Source organism: Anser cygnoides, chromosome 12 (assembly GCF_040182565.1).
Source record: "Anser cygnoides isolate HZ-2024a breed goose chromosome 12, Taihu_goose_T2T_genome, whole genome shotgun sequence".
NCBI classification, from domain to species: domain Eukaryota; kingdom Metazoa; phylum Chordata; class Aves; order Anseriformes; family Anatidae; genus Anser; species Anser cygnoides.
In genome coordinates, this window is record NC_089884.1 from 14,276,799 (window position 1) to 14,296,710 (window position 19,912).

At 39.5% G+C, this 19,912-nt stretch overlaps 1 protein-coding gene and 1 long non-coding RNA gene across 5 annotated transcripts in view; one reads left to right on the forward strand and one right to left on the reverse strand.

Moving 5' to 3' along the window:
• LOC136791825 (uncharacterized) overlaps positions 1 to 11,402 on the reverse strand; it is a 37,321-nt gene extending 25,919 nt beyond the window's left edge. Inside the window, exons 1-3 of one of the 2 annotated variants that reach the window (XR_010834643.1) lie at positions 10,811 to 11,402; positions 8,649 to 8,701; positions 276 to 839 (exon numbers count right to left, since the gene is read on the reverse strand). This is a non-coding gene — a long non-coding RNA (uncharacterized lncRNA). Of the gene's footprint in view, positions 1 to 275; positions 840 to 8,648; positions 8,702 to 10,810 lie in introns of those variants that run through there. The other variant, XR_010834642.1, reaches the window with a different exon arrangement.
• A 39-nt stretch (positions 11,403 to 11,441) lies between these two features.
• The window catches only part of SLC7A6 (solute carrier family 7 member 6), a 30,256-nt gene continuing 21,785 nt past the window's right edge, over positions 11,442 to 19,912 (forward strand). Inside the window, exons 1-2 of one of the 3 annotated variants that reach the window (XM_048078643.2) lie at positions 11,442 to 11,598; positions 17,247 to 17,819. In XM_048078643.2, coding sequence (XP_047934600.1) covers positions 17,288 to 17,819 — 532 coding nt within the window. In that variant the 5' untranslated portion in view covers positions 11,442 to 11,598; positions 17,247 to 17,287. Of the gene's footprint in view, positions 11,762 to 17,246; positions 17,820 to 19,912 lie in introns of all 3 variants that reach the window. The other 2 variants (XM_048078644.2, XM_048078642.2) reach the window with 2 other exon arrangements.

Sequence of the window (19,912 nt, forward strand, 5' to 3'; positions counted from 1 at the left end):
TAGGCAAATGCATAGACTTCCTCATAAATCTCCCCTGTGCAATATAAACATTTAAACTTTTGGGTTTGTTGACAGGTGAAGCTGTTGGGAATTTTTTTTATAAGCATGGTGTTTTGGAGGGATGCTTTTAGTTCACTGAAATCAAACTGCTATTGATATAGAAACCTGAAATTAGAATCCCTTTATTTTGTCTCACCAAAGATACATACTTCTTACAAGGCCAATAATATTTGGTGATATAACAAAGACATTAATATAGATGTGTTGATCACTGATTTTGCTATCCTTTTACCTAAACTATGTTCATTAGCAAAGATTGCTATTGTCCTTGCCCCTCTTTTCCACAGTTCTTTTTATATCACAAAACAATATAGAATTAATAACACTGAGCAAGAGGAAAGATAGCAAAATCAAACTGTTCTTTAATAGCTGTGGGAAGAAACAAAGCTTGAACCTGATGAATGTTTAGTGTCCTGGAAAAGAAATATATATATATAAGGAAATATAACATAGGTAACTGGAAAAGAGCAAAGGGATTAAAAAAGGCACTTCATGAGTGAACATACAAAATGATTAGTAAAACTCTCTTGCAGTTACTCAAAAAAGACAAAACTAGAACTAATAGATCTTAAAAATGATGTACCATGTTCAAATTCCATTTAGATTTATTAAAGGAAAAGTAACTGAAATAGGTAAATGTTTATTTTTTTGGACTTAATTGGAATATATTTTTCTTCCTGAAGCTGGCTGCACCTACCTTTTGCTGACTAGTAAAAAGATGACTGTCCCTTGCCCTTTTTCCTATCTATACAGCACCTTTATCTCAGCTGGGATACTTCCTGCAATGAAAGAACATCTGCACTAGAATTTGTTGAGGTTAATTTGTGGAAAATTAATCTGAGATACTGGAATGAAGCTTCTAAGAGATTAGCCCTTCCAGTAGGGAGCAAAACAAAGCTATAAATACCACTCGATAGTTGTCACCAGTACCTGCTAAAAACAGAGTTCCAGAGAACAACAGATGAAGGCAAGTATGTACCCGTAAAATACTTGTCTAAAAAATTTTTAATAATGCATTAATGGACTAGTAGTGTACACCAAATAATTTTTACACCAGTTAGGTAGTATTAAATGTACAAGAACTAAAGTACTAACCTCAAGTATTTTTATGATATCATTTCAAGTTTGAATTCTGCATGGTCTTGCAAACATTTTCTTGCTTGCACAACTTTAGTAACTTGAGCTATCCATGTGATTTTAAGTACATATATAAATACTAGTGAGACTGCTTTCTTAGGGAACGACTCAACCATCTTCAAGGCTGCTATAGAGAATTTAGGTTTCTTCACTACCACTTTTTTGATTATGATACTATACAGCCATTAACTGTGCTTTCCCCTAGTAGTATATATTTTCTCTAAGACTGCTGCACTTTTTATGCATGAAGGAATCTTTTATTGTGCTATATTTCCTCTCATTCTTTTTTCCCACCCCCCTGCCTTCTCTGCAAAATATTATATTGGAGCTTAAGAGATCTTAGTGGAGTTTTGATTTTGTTCCTCATTAAAAGTAGTAATCCTTTGCTTCCCTTGCCTGGTATACCCTTTACTGAGCACACGGTTGGCTTGACAGGTGATTCATCAGCCAAGTTAAAACTCCTGGATTTTGAAGTCCACCGTGAATTAAACTACCTGCCAGGGTCTGCAAAGAACATACGTAATGAGTTGTATTATATTAAAGTTAGCGTAGCTGCAAGAATACATTAACTGTAAATTCAGTATGTATTAAAAAAGCGATGCTGGTAATCGCAGAATTGCATTTTGCTTAATCACAGTGCAAGAAAAATGGTGAACAAGACACTCAGATGTACTATTTCCAGCTCCTGTGCTGACAGGAAACAATTTGTGATCAGTATTTTACTACTTCCTACCTTTACTTCTCTACACAAGATTACATGTCAAGTAAGATTTAGAGAGAACTATATTCCCAAATGGACATCTTAATCGCACTTTTCTGTTGACCTTTCCCGTTCCACAGAAGAGACACATCAGTTGAAGGATCTGTGAGCTCTTTCAAGCAGGCTGAATTAAATGAAGAATAAAAACTTCACCCTTTGAAATATGATAACCTTCCGAAGTATTTCAACACTTATTTCCAACTGTTGGTCTTGAACTTTCCACATAGCAACAGCAATGCCCACATGAGCAGAAAACACAGCTGAATTTCACCCTTTCAGAAGTGATCTGGCTGTGCTCCAGAAAGTTCTATACAGTTAGTTCTTTCTTTAGGTTTCAAAGAAAAATATTCATATTAGGTAACAGAATGACTACCAAAATTATATTTGTTTTCCTTTGTTGACCAAAAGGGTGCTATTTTTTTTTTCAACTAGAAAAATCAGTAGAATGTTACCTGGGGGGGAAAAAAAAAAAAAAAAACAGAGAAGGAAAAAAACACACAACGCAGAGATAAGTGACTAAGGAATACATCTGGAAACTAAAAAACAAATGTATGAGACTTTCGACCTTGGACTAGCTGCAAAATATGTTCCCAACAGAATTGTCTGTATGCCACTCACACGTGTTGTGATAGCGTCCTGTCACAAAACAACAGGAAACCAGAAGGAAAATGCTGTGAGGTGATAGCCTGCCACATTTACTTGTGTAAGTCACTGAACTAGGCAGTGTTTTCCATTCCACGCTGGCAACATTTAATCTGCAAAACAGTATTCAGCTCCAAGCATGGGCTGAGGAGAGCCCAGACAGGAGAGGAAGGTTGATAAGCGGTGAGGAAACCTGACATGTAAGGACAAGTTGATAAAATTGTGTTTGTTTGGTCTAGCAAAGAGGAGGCCAGAGAAGCCAGAACAGTCTGGAGCAGAGGTAGCAAACATCCAGTAACGCAACAGAGGGGCTGGCACCAACCCACTCGTCTGTTCTTATGGCTTTATGATCCAGGAGCGGCTCTCGGGCAGGTATTCAGGCAGATTTAAAGGACATTGAGAAGACAATCTCCTCCCCTCCCACACCCAGCACAGTCAGCAATATTCGGGGATCTTTATTTTTTTTTTTTTATCCACACAAGAGCTCTTCCCTAGATGGACTTAACATAAACAACAGTGACATGCTAAGCATTTTCCCTCCATGTGCCCATTAGTTATTTAGGGACCTATTTACGCAAATCACAAGTGCTTAACTAAAGTGATTTAAGGAGAAGTGAAGGTCTTTTTGCTGGGAGTTATATAACATGAATATTCAGAACTATGTTGTAACTCAATCAGCATTGACTTCACTACAGCCTACCCAGGAATTCATGTGCCTCTTTGCAACTCAGCTATCAGGAAGTCGGAATAGGGAAAACCTGGTTTTGTGTTGCATTTTTTAAGCAATAACAAAGCAAAGAGCCCTGAACTTATTTCTATCCTCTAAGTATTCACGAGAAGAGAGATATGGATGCTGTTTTAATTTATCACATCATTCAAAATCAAAACTGGATAGTCTTCGATTTCATTTTCTGTATGAAATAAATAATAGGGTTAAAAGTTTGATGTGCTCAGCTGGTATACTTTATTTTAATGCATTTAGTAAGGACAGTTTGGGTTATTTCATCATTATGTCAATGCAGCAATTTCATTCACTTTTAGCTGGTCTAGGGCATTTCTCTTTTAAAATCTGAACTCTTGTTCTCTTTGCCCAGACTGGCCACGAGAAATAAAAGCTGTCCTTTCTTGCCTGGTAATCCATAAATTCATCAAGAGAAGATACACACAGGGTAGCTGGGACTCTCCTGCTTCTGACAGTGCCAATCAACTGTACCAATCACTGTGCACACTGATATCTGCAGAGGTCACTGGAGATTTGTTGCTTTAAGGTATATTTGGCTCTGGTTTTCACAAACTTGCTATTTAATGACAGGCATTTTCTGTTGGACAAAAGAAGTCTGTTTAAAGAACAAAATAAAATATAACTATCAGGATTTCACAGCTGTAATCTCACTGTGCAGTATATCCTGGATTCGACTGCAAGAGCATACAATACAGCTGTCTTCTGCTTGTTTCAGAACAACCACCGAATGTGGTTTTTTCTTCTTTGTTTTTTCTTCTAATGACAAAACTTTATGGGCATTCATACCGAACATTATTCCAGTATAGGATAACCCAGAAGAACAATTTCTCCAGTGCTACAACACTTCAGTAACAAACTGCAATAAGGACAGAGAGCTGTTGATATAGTGTGACACTGAGCAACCTACATGATCAATCTAAGTGTGAAGTGAGGACACTTACAGGACTCTCACCATAAAGTTCGTTGCATGAGATGACACCAATGACCCATCCTAACAATTAACCTGGCCACCTCTTGTACTTTCAACACAAGCTGAGGTCTTCCAAGTTTTCCCACACCAGCGACACTGAGGTAAAAATATCTGCCTGACGCCGGGAGCAGTAACATGACACCCAGGACCAGGAGGTTCAGTCTCTGTTATCATACAGCCTGAGCTCTGACATATACGACCAAGTGCTTGCTCTCATTTCACTTTTTACAGATTCATGTCAAAGAGCACATCACCAATGCTGCGTTATCAGTAATCGTGTCTCATTAAATCGAGGTTACTGGTATTCAATGTGCTCGTAGCTTGTGGGATTTACGCTAAGAAAAATCATACTGAAAAATGCTAGGGAAAAAAAAAACAGCAGTAAAGTTTAACAGAATGCAGTATGCGATCGGGGGGCTGAAAAGGCTTTTCGTAGCTGTGGGGATCTTGCATAACTTGGGAAAGTCTTGGTAGTTCTTAATTAGTCCACTACGATTTGCTCAGTGGGACACTATGCATCAAGTAGTCAAGAGCCAAGCATGGAACAAAGCAGCAAAGTGCAAAACACACACAAATAGACTGCTGAGAAATCATTTCTGAGACGTTAGCAGAGCCAACCATAATTTTAACTTTAGGGCTGAATACCTTCTAATATTAGCAAAGAACAAATTAGAAATCGGAACGGTGCTGGCAGACACAAGACTAAACCCATTAATAGGACTATCCCACTTATTGCAAAGGCAAATGGACTGGCAATAAATCCTCCTGTGTTTCAATAAAATGCAATTTCCTTAATCTTCAAGACTCTCTTAATGTTTAAATGGTTTGCATTCAATTTTTAAGGCTTACTTTTGAATATTGAGGCGTATTCTGAAAATCTCATGGAGCATGCAGTCTTGGACAAGTACTCAGTAAAAACTTCAAAGGGGCTCTGATCTCGTATTTGTGAAATAACAGGGTTTTGTTTATTTTACAAGGAAAGCCTATACTATGTAAACTTATAAATTAGAACTTGCATAATTTTCACTGTTTCCAGATATTTAAAGGAGCACACGTTAGTCTGTTCACTTGCGTTTACATATAAAATGTACTTAATCCAGGTCAGTATGCATAGGTATAATAGTTAATTTGTACACATTGCATGTGTACACACAGAAAGGTCTTTGGATTACTTTTTAGGAAACTTTACTTTTAAATACAGACCAAATTTGGAGCAAATCTAACTACACAATCCTTCTGAAAAGTCTCGAGAATAAATGCCTTCCTTACCATCAGTTCACTCAAAAATTGTTCCCAGTGCTGAAAAGTATGCTGTGTGTGCTACTCTAACTTTGCTAAATAAAATGAGAGGGAACTCTTCTATAAAAGGTACAAAATTATTTGTATTATACAGAGATTTCAAGATAATTCAGTAATAAGGAGAAGAGTAAAACTGAAAGCAAAGATGCGTCAGTAGGCTCAGAACCGATGGAGTTGTACTGTAGAATACTGAATTCAGAGTAGCTCTGCTAAGGAACATCTGGTTGAATTTAAACTGCAAAGCTTGTACTCAGCATGTTAAGACAAACAAAATGATGACTTTGGCTTCAGACACAAGTAACAAGCTGCCTGCAAACAGGCTATCAATTTAACTACTACTATTAGACTCTTCCAAGCCTCCATAGTGTCCTCCTTCTTATCAGAGAGATAGGCAGGTACCACAAGCGAAGAAAGTACATTAGAAAAGGATTGGTAATAACGCAAGGGAGTTTGTAACACCAAGAAATTTTGCTGTTTGAAGAAAGACTGAGCGCACATATTAGAAGGGTAAAAGTTCCATTTGATATAAACCACAGATTTCTTCAAACTCTCATCCAAAAAAAAAATTATCTAAATACTGTGCAACTGGGTTATAAATGCTACCACTTAGGACTTCATAAACCAAGCATAATCACATGGCAATTTGGGTCCTAAAACAAGAAATAAGTATTTATTCTTAAGAAACTTTGCAAGGCTAGAAATCCCCCTTAGCTTGTTTTTATACATAATTATTTTTACTAGCCTTTAAAACAGACAAGGACAAAGAGCATTACTTCTAAAAATCCTTGCAGCTTTTTAAATCCTAGTGAAACTGTGATTCTAACTCCTATGTTATTTTCTAAGAAAATGAAGCCAATGATTCACCCACTTACACCAGTAAATAGCCAGATCTTTAAAAGGCATTTTAGCATAGATAAGACAATTTGGCTAGGGTCTCAGAGTTGAATGTTTCAGTTGTCTGACAAATAAAGTCAATCTACTTCTTCAAAAATATGTATAACTATGAAGGATCACTTTTTCCAAATAAATCCCCCAAACTGACTGGGGAAGACAGGAAATACTGAACATTCCATTTATAATAGAGAAGGTTACAGTAGCAAAGAAAAAAATAAAAAATAGACAGCTTTGGGCATTAATCTAATGAATGTTCAGTAAATACTGGAATCCTTCTAACTTTTTCTGGTGATTTGGATTATTTTGTTTGTTTCTTTTTTCTCTTTGTAAGGTTTTATTGGTAACATTTGAAAAAATGTCCGTACTTTAGAAGAAATCCATCTCTATTTCTGCCTCATAGCATGGAAAGCACTGAAGAAAAAGAGCTTGCAATTATGTGCAATAATGACGTGTATGACCAAATAGTAAAATAAAAACGTAACTTAAGTAAGCACTAAAATTTTGATGAGAGCAGATGAGGCAGTTAAAAGGACAAGGTACCTGAAAGGCAACAGAAGCAGACAGAAATGATTAAAAAAAACATGAGATGTTGAAGCTTATGTTAAAATCTGTTTATAAAAATTGCAATATTGAGAAACCAAGATTTCCGTAAAAGAAGGCCTAATGTTAATCTTTAAAGTATTTAAATCAGAGCACGCTTGGTCAAGACAAAGCCATCTGAGCCATCTCTCTGCTTCTGTTGCTAAAAGGGACATTTTCCATTACCTGTGTCACTTCCTTTTCTCTCTGCTCCTCTACTCCACATTTGTACTTTTGTGATTATGCCAGCAAAAAACTAACCCAAGAAAGTATTGGGTTTTACCAGTTTAGTGAGCAGAAAAGCCTCACCAAAGGGGTCAGACAAGTGCCAGAGCCAGTCAAATGCTAAAAGCTAGTGAAATGAGTAGGAGGAGGCATGCTGCTAGGAGCAGGGAAAGACGAATTTAGAAGCCTAAATTTAGACTTTTTTTTTTTAATTGTCTAGCATTTTGGTACTTGTAGTCCCTCTGATTTGTAAATAATAGTCACTTTGTTTAAAACACCTATAGGAAAAGTTTGTGTGATGAAAGAAGAAAGTGGCAAAGGATCAGCTAATTTGATTTTGTAAACAAAGTCACTCAACTTTAACCAAATAAAAGAAACAGAGGCAATTAAACTCATTTTTGGAACTGTTTCTGTTGCTCTCCTGAAAGAATACAGAGTATATGGCTGACTCTGTGCTGTTTGAGATTAAAAAGAATACCTACTTTTAGCACTTACAAACATTGCCATTTCTTAGGCTCTGGCTGAAGCCACAGATTTACTGTCACAAATCATTTTATGATCCCTAAAGATAACTCAGATATCCACAGAATGTACATTACAAAGGAAGCAAAGATGTGGTCTCAAGTCTTGTTTGGTATGGCAAAAGTTAAAAGGAACCAGTGTAAGCCTTCAAATGTATGGCTAGATACAATGTCTTCATGAAAGTTAACAGGGTAAGTTCCATGTAAGTACTACTTACCTAGACACAACACAGTTTCAGCATTGACCTTAAAGGAGCTCAGCACATGCTTGTTCCTGCTTGTCCTTCCATGAATGAAGTGCACAAGCAAAACATTTTGGAGGGACTTATACAGTATGGATGAGCTTAAACTCACCCTGTGCTCCAGGATTAATTTGCTAATAAGCAGAAAGCCGATGATCAGACTTCAGATCAATTAGATTTAACAGCAATTTTTAACTTGGCTCTGTCATGTTCTAAAACCATTTAATGATTATCCCGTAAATTAGGTTTTCTTTAGTCTGATGCAAATTCAGTTTTGGTTTGTTTAAGGATATTTAATCTGTTCATTCTTCAAGTTTTTTGGGGGGTTAAATTAACATTTCCTACATCACATTTAATGGCAATATTAGTCAGACAAAAAAAGCAGATATGGCAAAACTCACAGACGTAGAAAACCTGTTTGACTTAGTCCTCCCTAGCTGAAAGAGATGTGATCTTGAGTAAATTGATATCAGATGAAAATCATAGTGAAAACAAAGTAGGTTTGGTTGTTGTGTTTTTTTTAGGTTTTCTCTGCTAGCACTTAAAGAATGCCCAGATCCATACTGATATAACTTACCAAAGGCCGTTTATGGAGGATCAGGAATCAGGCACATTGTTTGTAGATGTAATCTGCAGCAAGAAGAGAAGGACATATAAAGTAAGGAGTCCAGACTTACATTTGGCTTATACAGTAACATTGAAGGAGTAATTTATAAAATCATGAACCTATTTTGCCAAAATGGATAATCAAATATTTATTTATTTAATTATAGTGGTATTATAGCAGTCTTCCAGTACCTAAGGAGGGCCTACAAGAAAGCTGGAGAGGACTCTCTGTCAAGGAGTTTAGTGATAGGACAAGGAGTAATGCCTTTAAGCTAAAATAAGGTAGATTTAGATTACATATAGGGAAGAAATTATTTATTACAAGGGTGATGAGGCATTGGAACAGGTTGCCCAGAGAGGCTGTGGATGCTCCATCCCTGGAGGTGTTTACAGTCAGGTTGGATGGGGCTTTGAGCAACCTGTGGAAGGTGTCCCTGCCTGTGATGGGGGAGTTGGAATTTGATGATCTTTAAGGTCCCTTCCAACCCAAGCCATTCTATGATTATTGTAAGTTTGTTTCTGGTCACTTGTAAACACTTCAGAAGTACTTGCATTGGTCTACCCTTACGATGATGTTCTTAGGTCTCTGATGCCAACCTCTGCAGTATTACAAGTTTTCAGAATTCAAAGGGTGTAGTTCTAATTTGAAATCTTTGAATGGGCACGTTTTCCAATAAATCTTTTTCAAGATTATAGAATAAAATGTCATACTCTATATTGCCAGCAAATGTCTAATAATTTCTTTTCTATGTCTTTTCAGCTCCCTATTTCTTGTTCCTAAGGCAAAGGCAACATTCTAATTATCCGACACTTTGAGTCCATTTTCTGAAGGAATGAATGTTGTCTCCAGCAGATTCAATTTATGGGAGAGCTTTAAAAGGCAGTCTAGCATCAATTGAAATCAGCTGCATCTTTTACATTCTCACAGTTCATTTTTTGATTAATGTGCAAGACTGACATCAAGTATGTCTACCTGAAAGATATTGTTAGTACTACAAATAGAGCACTATCAATATTTGTAATTAATGACTAAACACTATTTAAAGCTAAGAACTGCTTTCAGGGTCATATTATCTTTCTAACTGTAATTATTAAGTTTCTCGTTGTACAAATTTCAGCTATATTCCAGGGATGGCTTCTATGACTTTTTGTTTTATATCAGTTCTGTGTAAGTGGATTGAAAACAAAGAAGTCATTTATCAGGGCTATTAAACTACAGAAGAAGGCAGACTGGTTTTGTTTGCTGCTTTACAACATTGTCAGTAGTTTAGGAGGTAATCCATTTAGTGTAGCTATCTCTACATGTACTTGCATAAGACCAACAAACAACAAAAGCCAAACAAAGAGTTGAAGCAAAGGTAATGAAAGAGTTAAGATTATCAAACTCCTTCAGATTACAACCTGCAAATGAGAGTTTGCTTTGCCATAGTGCTGTATAGTTTGGAAATCAAGTCTACTGTAGCAACCAGGAAGCTTTTCACCAATATGTGCACATAAAAAGCCAACTAGGAAGAGATTTTCTTTGTTCATTGCTCTTGAAACACAATGTAATGAATATCTGGAGATATAAGAGGGCAGCAGTGCCTTTGTATGCTAATTATCTATGTCACAAAAAAAAAGAAAAAAACAAGCAAGCCGTCAAACAAGCAAGCCTTGAGAGGAAGTAGTATGGAAATTAGAAATGTAAGCCTCATGGTAACTGAGCTGGACTCCACCATTGCATTTACTGCTTATGGTTATTACAATACATAATTTGCTTTTCCCAGTCCTTTTACAGCCTTGTAATTTTTATTTGGCTGAACGCTTTTTATCCCAGTACGTTCTACTGAAAAAATCTACCTCTGACTCATCTGAGACTGCAGATAATAATCATCGGCTGGGGGAAAGATAATGAGATTGTTGTGAAGGAGACAAAGACCATCACGTCTCCAGAGCCCTGTTGTCTTTTCAGGCATTGACCTTCTCCTTGCCTGGCAAGGAACAGCTGAAGGGGCAGCGAAGGACATCAGGAAGGGGTAGTAGCCTGGAGTTCACTGACTCAGACATGCTAAAACTATTAACCTGATAGAGGAAGGCAAATATTTCATTACACGAACCCAGATAAGTCTGCTAAATGGCAAATCACTTACTTACTGTCATTTTCAGAAGCTGCGGGGCATTATTTAATGACAATTTTGAGAGATTCACCTAGATGTATTTCACTGGAGCCAAATTTTAGGTGCGGCTGAGCTCCGCTTGAGGACACCAACATGCAAATGGCAGCATTTTAAGGCTTTCCTTCTTATATCCAGATCCACTATGGCTCGTAGCAGCTGTACCCCGAACTAATGCCAGGTTTAAAACCTTCGGCTGCCTCAGGCCCCTCATTTTGGGTCAATCTCACGAGATTGAGCCTCGGTGCTGTGTTACCTCGGGAGCTGTGTGGCCCCAGCTCCCCTCAGGGGCTGCGGGGCGGGCCCGGGCCCACCTCCACCTGCCCCAGGGGAGAGGCGGCAGCATCAAGGCTCCTCCAGCGAGCCCGGGGGTTTGCAAAAAGCACCGCTTTCACACCGTCAGCCCTAAACCTCTTCTCCATCTTGCGCCTGAGGGGAAGGAAGGATGGCTCCCAGCCCCGCGGCAAGGAGAAGCCGTCGCCCATTTCGCGCGGGGGCAAGGAGGGCTCGCCACGCTCCTCAGCCGCAGGGCGCGGCGCGGCTGAAGCGACCCCGGACGGGGAGGCCGGGCCCTCGGGCGGCTCCCCCGGGGAAGGGGAGGCGAGGCGAGGAGGGAGGGAAGCAGCCGCGGTTTCCTGCCGGGGAGGGGAGGAAGGCGGCGGCGGCGGAGGGCGCGGGGCCGCGGGGCGGAGCGGCCGCCATCAAGCGGAGTGTGGCAAGGAGCGAGCATCCCCGGGGCACGCCGCAGCGGGGCCGGCCGGAGAGGAGGTAACGGGGGCAGCCGCACCGCTACAGCCACCCGGAGCCGGCGGGGGACGTGCCGGGAGACCCCCGGGGTAGGCACGGTGGGGAGGCGCCGGCTCCCTCCCGCCTTGGGAGGCAGCGCGGTTAGCGTGGGGGCCTCGCCGGCAGCACCCGGGGCCGGCTGCAGGTGTGTGGTAGTGGTGGGAAGTTGTTCCGTGTTTATTATTATTAATTATTATTATTTTTAACGGCAGCACCTGAGGGGTGTGTGTGTGAAGGGTGCCCTCAGCTCCGCCCGGCCTCCGGTTCCGGAGCCGGCCGGCGCCTCTGTCATGAGGCGCCTTTGCCCTGAGGCGCGTGGCCGCGAAAAAAAAAAAGCCTGAATTTGTCTTATTTTATCAAAAAAAAACAACCACTGGGGAAGGAAGGAGCGACCAGGACGAAGCGGCCCCGAGCCGGGCTTGTCACGCCGCCCGTGGGCTGCCCCCGGGGTGGCTTTGCCGAGCCCCGAGTTGGTTTTATTTGTTTTATTTCGCCTGGCTGCAGGCAAACACCAGGCTCGGAGCTCAGGTTGGGTCAGAATAGGGTGTTTTTGGGACAGGCACATGTGATAATGGCTGCTCTGCAGCCAGCTGCCACAGGAACTTAGGTGTCATAGTGTAATGCCCACAGGCAAGCATGTGTGAGGTACTGGGTTTGATTGTTTGTGTGATTATTATTATTTTTGAAGAGAAGTGCGTTAAGGTGTGCATTAAGAAGTGCCTTAGGTGACTAAGTTACAGCTAAAGAGCGTGTGTGTGTATAGAGATATGTAGCTGTGTGCCATCTGACTTTATTTTCCCCGTTTTTCCCACTTTTGTGCACCACCATAAAAATCAGGTAAATTATTCAAACAGACTCTATCATGGCCTGGCTTTACCTGGGGCTGATTTTATGTGTTTCTCCAGATCTTTTTCCAGCTGTAGCTGCCTTGAGTGCTCACTTCTGTCTGAAGACAGTCTACTAGAAAGTCCCTACTTGTAAGCTTACTTCTAATTTTTCCCTTGGAAGTATAAAATAAACTAGAAGTGTGAGGGATATAGTGGCATGTTATTTTCCACTTGTAGCAAGCACAGTTCCCTACCTTCAAAGTAACTTGGTTTAAAATCTATTACTGAGGTGGATTTGATTAGGATTAGTAGTACTTCAGTAAATTTTGAAAAGTTGCTAAGATGTTGTACAAGGATACCTGCTTGTGAGCAGGTTGTAAGTCTTTCCCTCATTTAATGTTCGAAGCCTTTTTCAGGATTTGTCAGAACATGTGTGCAGTGTTGCTGAACTTCTCCTGTGCAGGTGTGTCCCACGTGCGTATAGTCAGGACTTACTGCCATCACTGATACACTGTTAAGTGAATAATTGACCTAGAAACTTCTCTTTCATATCTGTTGTCATATTCATATGATAAACACACCTCAAACTTTCTTATAAATGGATGTTACAGGCAGTTTTATTTGATCCAAGGTTTATACTGTTTTTTACAATGCTAAAGATGGTTTGCGTATGGGAGCAAGCAGGACTTGGCTGAACAGGTTAAATCTTTACATTGGGAACTGCTTTTGGTGCAAGGGCTTCCTGTCTGCTAACCATGTGTGACAGAAAAGTGATTTTTCTCTCACCAGAAACAAGAGCCATACTAGACAGAGTAAACCTTTCCCATTTAAATGGTTAGACTATGAGGTGCCTAAATACATACACTGCAAGGAATAGGTATTTCTGGGACTTACAACCTTTGCTCTGTTGGTGCTTAACTCCCTGAACACATTTATGCTGTTTGCATGTGTAGGGCAGTCTTGACTCTTACCCAAAGGACAAATCATGTTAAGAAACAGGAGTTTTACAGCTGGAATAAGTGAATAGTCAAAGTATTTATGTAAAGCTGTGTTATTACAAGGGTTGCTGCATGCAGTCAAGACTACTGCAGAAGACAGAGGCAGGAATACTGGAAGTCTCTGCTAATGAGCAGGTATTGTATGTGAGTATTTGGTATTTGACATCGGCTCGCAGGTTCAGTCCCTGCTGAACAAATGCCAGACCAGCTGCTGTCCTTGGTGAGGGGGAGAGAGGGGATCTTCCTCTTTCCTTCTTAAAGGAAGGCCGCCTCGTAATGCAGTGTTAGTATTTCACTATAAGCGCGTGTTAACTTTCATTAGTTCCTTTGGTAAGGGGGCAATGTGTGGTAGACCTTATCAGAATTTATATTTTTGGTGAGACAATGAAGTGATCTTAGTTTCAGGTCATTCTGTCCCGGTTTTGTACTGAAGCTGTCTATATTAACAGCAGTGTCATTCCAGTAGAAATTGTACGCATATCAGCAAAAGGATTCCTCACAGCTGCAACCATCAGCAAAAACAAGAGGTTAAGACTTCGTATTGCACAAGGGTGTGTGATGAGGAAACACACATTAGCTTGTGTGAAGTCATAAGCCCGCATTAGCCTTAGCAGTCCTATGGCAGGGCTTTGGCAGCATTAGAGTTCTAACTGTTTCTAGCTGGAACATTTCAGAATTGTTGCATGTTAGAAGATATTATGCTATTCCTCCCTGGTTCTTCACTTCCAAGCCTATCTTCTGTTTGCACAAAACCAATGGCCTTGTGCCAGAATCATGGATTCGATTTTTTATGTAGTTGTTTTTAAAGTTTCTAATCTTGATGTTACTTCAGTTTTCTCCAGTCTTTTCTGCCCTCTCTTTTCCTTTTTGGTGGTTTTAGTTCCAGTTAAGTGAAGTATTTGTAGAAGAAAAAAAAAAAAAAAAACAACCGTGCCAGTAGTTCTGTTTCTGTCATAGAGGTAGTGCAACAAGACACGTGACTCAGGCAAATAAGCAATTCCTGCCCTGAAGGCTTTAAGACTAAAACAAGCAAGGTTAGAGAAGAGAATGAAATGCCAAATCCTGAGTGAGCTGTTGTGCACACCTTCATGAAAACCTGAGCTGTTGTTGGCAGAGACCCAAAGCTGGGAATAACAAAAGCAGACTCAGAGACAGAAGGGGTACTGGGGGGAAAAGTATGTTAAACTGGGAGGATATTGTGGTTGCTGCTTCATGGGTAGGGTAAAATAGGACAAACAACTGTCAAGGTCATCAGTAACAAAACTGTATAGAACTGCAGTCATGTGCTGCTAATAGAGATGGACACATTTGAATCAAATCTTCAGAATGCCTGAGAATTCAGAGTAGTGTTTGTGCTCCTGAACAAGTTGTACCGTGAAAGGTGTTCCGGGAAGATATGAGAGTGATGATTAGGGTATGTGGTGTTAGAAACCATAAAGCTGTGCACTTATCACCAAAATGAGATTTTATATCAGTGAGTCAATTCTTAACATAATACTTGATTTTATTCTCTAGCTGGATAGCTTGGTGATGACTGGAATATTTTCAAAATAGCAGTCAGATACCGTAACAATAGCTATAGTACTCTTATTTTTCCCACCAGGATTTCTCCAGTGATTCGCCTTCGGGAATACATTTGCAGCTAGTGTCCTGTGTGAGTCAAAGCAGAAATGAAAAGCCTCAAGTGAAATGCTGTTTTTGCTGGTGACAAGTGCTTGTTAAATCTACTTCTGGTCAAGTTAGTCATCAAGACACCTGCTTTGATTACTCGTCTTGCTGTTTTACACATTTATACTTTCTGATGATTGAGTCAGATTTGTATTTGGTTATGATATTAATATTTTGCGTTACATAGTTATAACTGAACCTTTTCTTTTAAAGCAAACCAAATAATCTCACGAGTTTACAGGCCACATGGCTTTCTGAAGGCTTAACTGTTACACCAGTAACAGAAAAACAATCAGTCTGTGGTTGCGAATGTGTTTGGCGGAAGCGGTGGAAGGTAGGTGGGTAGGTATGGAGAGTAACCAAGTAGAAGAGTAAATAACAAGGAGGACCGGCAACAACTGGGGAGCTGAACTTGCTTTCATTTTTCCTTGCAGTTTGGGGCACGCTCATCTGTGAAAACTGTGTGGATCCCTCTCATCTAGTTAGTTTAATTCAGGTGGAGATGCCTCATTATAGCACTCCAGTTAAGTTCAGAAATAGCAGTTTCTAGAAAGTTGGAAAGTTTTAGTCCAACTAAAAGTGTGAAATTTGAGGACATGTGATGTGACACGAGATAAGATGTTGGCTCATGTATAAACTTGATAAAATACATACTTAGTAAACATCTTTAGAGTGTGTTTTTTCTGAAATACTGGGGGGAAAATAAATCAGAAGGCATTCAGCTAAATGGATTGAGGATCTCATTTTGCATTATTTAAAAGAACATAGTCTCTATTTCAGTATGAAAAAAGCTAAAACATTGATAGGAGTTAGAGATAGATGATGTAATATGGTTCAGTAAATGATTTCTGTGCCATTTCTGTAGAAGTTACTTTTCTATTTGTTGAAAATAATCTTTATCCTTTTAAGATATTTAAAACTATTGAAGTTAGGCAATGTCAAGCCAGGTTTCCTATACTGCAGTATACGGATGTCGGCTAATTAATAAAGGAGGAGTATGATTATTAAGTTTTCCCTCCAGAAGGGTGTTCCTCTAACTGCATGAGCAAAACTTTTTGTGTTTGTATGTTACTAGATGCAGAGATACATTAATTGCATACTGTTCTATTGTAAATGGCTGAAGTGTACACTGGAGGTTTAATGAGTTTGCAGTTTGGGTTGGTTTCCATATAAGACTGCTCTGTGAATAGATTTCTTATTTGATATATAATAATAAACACTATATAATAGTATACACTATATAATGTGCCTCATCCAGAATTACTGCTAATTATCAGTTTATTCTTGTAAATGTTATTAGCAGTAACTTGCTTTTGAGAGGCATGGGAGAATTTCCTGGAGCCTTGAGAAGAAGGTGGTTCTTTTCCAAAAAGTCAATTCCGAAGCAAAGGAGAATGTTTGTTTTGTTTCTATTCTCTTAGGTACTCCTAAATACAGTCGCTAGTGGAGGAATTTGGACTGGAACTACTGTGTTTTTTCATGGACAGCTTGCACTCTTAGATAATGCCAAGAAATGAGGCAGTGGGAAATGGAAACAGAGTTTCTTGGAGGAGATGGGTGGGAAATCAAACTGTATTACGAAATATAAATCAGCAGTTAGATGAAGGGGATTTTGGACTAAGTATGTCTTTGTATTGCCCTTGGTTAACAGTCCACAGTGTGTTAATAGAACATGCAGTCCTGTTACCAGATCACTCATAACTTACCTGTGGAGGTATAATGATTTGATTAGATTGTTAGTACTGCAGTAAACTTGTGTTCATGCTTCAAACTTCCAGCTTGGTCTTAAAATGCTTTTTCTCTTTTATGTTACCTCATCTTGGTTCTGTCGGTTCTTTCTTCCTTATCAACCTTGCAGGTCCCCAATTCTGTTCTTCCTACTTTTTCCCTCACTGTTTTTCTGAAAGGCAGAAATTCCTTTCTTTGTTTAAGTTATACTGGAATTTGTGTCTTGCTGCCTGTATATTGCTTTTTTTCATTTGTTTGCTTTAACTATGCATGGATTTCCCTTTGTGTGAAAACACGTGAAATAACAAAAGGGGATTTCACATAGGGTGAAAAGGTGGAAAGAAGCCTTGATGAGAAAGTTATAGGATAAAAATGTTTATAATGATTTCAGCTCTCTGTTTTGTTTTAGATTGTGATTTGTAGTCGTGGAGAATTCACAGCCTTTCCACAATGGGAGAAAGGACAGATTGTGCTAAGTCTCATAGCTCACTGGCTGAATACAGCCCCATCAATAAATCAGACAAGACCGATCCCAATGACAACTCTGAAATGCAGGATGGAAACCAAAATACAATGCAATTGAAGAAAGAAATATCTCTGCTAAATGGGATAAGCCTTATAGTAGGCAACATGATCGGTTCAGGTATTTTTGTCTCTCCCAAAGGAGTTCTCATCTACAGCAAAGCTTATGGATTGTCTCTAGTAATTTGGGCAATTGGAGGGATCTTTTCAGTCTTCGGAGCTCTCTGCTATGCTGAACTTGGAACCACTATTACAAAGTCAGGAGCGAGCTACGCGTACATCTTGGAGTCTTTTGGGAGCTTCATTGCTTTTATTCGTTTGTGGACCTCACTCCTAATTATTGAGCCAACGAGCCAGGCGGTTATTGCAATCACCTTTGCTAACTACATAGTTCAACCTTTCTTCCCATCTTGTGATCCTCCATACATTGCTTGTCGGCTCATAGCAGCTGCTTGTGAATGTAAGTATTTCTTGAAACTTACTATGCTATTTTTTTTTTTATCTACAGTTGAGCTTTATTAAAGCAAATCCTACCAAATCCCTGAGTTGTTACATACTGAAACAATTTGAGTTACGGTAAGGAAAACAACAATTTCCAGTCGATGAATAAGTATTAAAAGTATTAGTCTGTGAATTAACATTTTCTCATTCAGAAGCATAACAGTGTTTAACTCTTCCAAGTTGACTTAACATGGGAAAAACAAAGAAAAAAGTTTTTCCTTCAGAGAGGTAGGTTAAATCAAACCCCAAAGTACTCTTGGTGTGCTCTAAGAGTTGTGGCTGAATAGCTCTTATGCTATGAATTCTGCTGTAACTTATTTTTCAATAACTACTCAATGTAGACATGCTTAAGTAATTACTCTGGTAGGGTTTCAGGAGATCATTAGGTCAAGGTTATTCTTCATGCTTGTGATTAACAGTAGCACCAAGAAGCTGTACCTGTTGTAAAGAGTTTTGAGGAGGAAATTTTGTGTGCATACAGAACACTGAAATGTTTGTGATCAGATAGCTCCTTGGGCAGTCAGTACAGAGGAACAACATCAAACTGTCCACATGCTTCAAATCAGGACTGTTCTGCACTGAAAGAATGAAATTCTATGATTGTGCTGTGTGTGTCTTAATTTTAGGTATTTCTATCGAGAGTGTTTCTATACGTATTTTTCATTCCCAGTACACAGTCAAAAATATCTTTCAGCAAGTCTACGCGGCAGTCCTTTGTCAGGTACTGTGCAGTCTCGCCATGTGCTGTGGAGCCTCCCCACACTGTCAACTTGAGGAGTTCTTATCATAAAGCTAATAGGGCGCTTGAGTTTTCTTACTTCCATCAACATGCTACAGAAGGGCGATGTGCTGCTCCTACCTGGATCCTTTTTGAGGCAACAGGGAGCCTGTAAAGTAGCTGTAATGTCCCTTGTGCAGTTGTCTGTGTGTGCTTCAAATATTTGACCTCTATAATTAGTTGTAAACACTATAGCTCCCCTTTCAGCTTTTGTGGATTAATTTGTTATTGTTGGGGAAGTGCTAATGTGGGCAAAAGGGTCCAAGTAGTGGGAAGAATAATCACAGACTTCTTCCAAAAATATCTGTGAGCTTACTCAGCTCTGCTCCTTTCCTCTCCTGCCCCCGTCCCAAATGTGGACCACATTTTGTTGTGACAGCTTCAGGGCAGAAATGAGGGACCTGTAACATCATGTTCACATTCCTTAGCCAGATACTGACCCAAGGTGTCCTGGCACAGGTTTGTTGCTAATAGAGGAAATTTAGCACTTTTTTTTTTTTCTAAGTCGGGGCAAGGTCACTGCCATGGGGGTGAAAGACTGACTTCAACAGTTTGTTTTGTGGTTTAAATGCCTGTTCTGTCCTCTTTAGGCTTCAGTGCTGAGAATCACCCCTGCTCTTCAACTTCATGTAGCTGTTGCTGCTAAAGCCTGCGCTTCTCCCTGGCAGGGCTGTGTCAGTCCTTACCCATGGATAAGGTTAAAACGTTATTAATGAAGCTGCTGGGAATGGAAGCCTGAACACTGGTTAGGTATAGCTTATATACCAAACCCAGAGTTGTTGTGGTATTGGCTTTTTGTTTTTAACTGTGGTAATAATACTAGATCTCATGTGAGATCCATCTTAGTGTTACACAGCACTGCTTTGTCATTCATTTTGGAAACAGGGGTGGCACCTGGCACTGCAGACCTAAACTTGGCAGTTCTCAGCAACTTTAAAAAGCTAAATTATGTAATTTTTGAGGAGTAATATTAAATTTATCTTTTAATTTTATATTTTTAAAAATTGAGGGAAACATGAAAGTATAATTTTAGTAAGAGGATGTCACTTGTTCGGATTCTTGATTGTTTTCTTTTGTTGATTTCATATTTAAAGATATCAGAGACAGCGTAGCCTTTCACCTGGAGACCAAACCCTAACTCAATCAAGTAAGAGTTAATAACAGTTGCTCCCAATTGAAAGTTGCTTAAAATTATTTTAATGTTCAGATACACCCTGTGAGCAGCTACTCCGTGGATAATACTGATCATTACCACTGAACAGCAGAGACCAAGC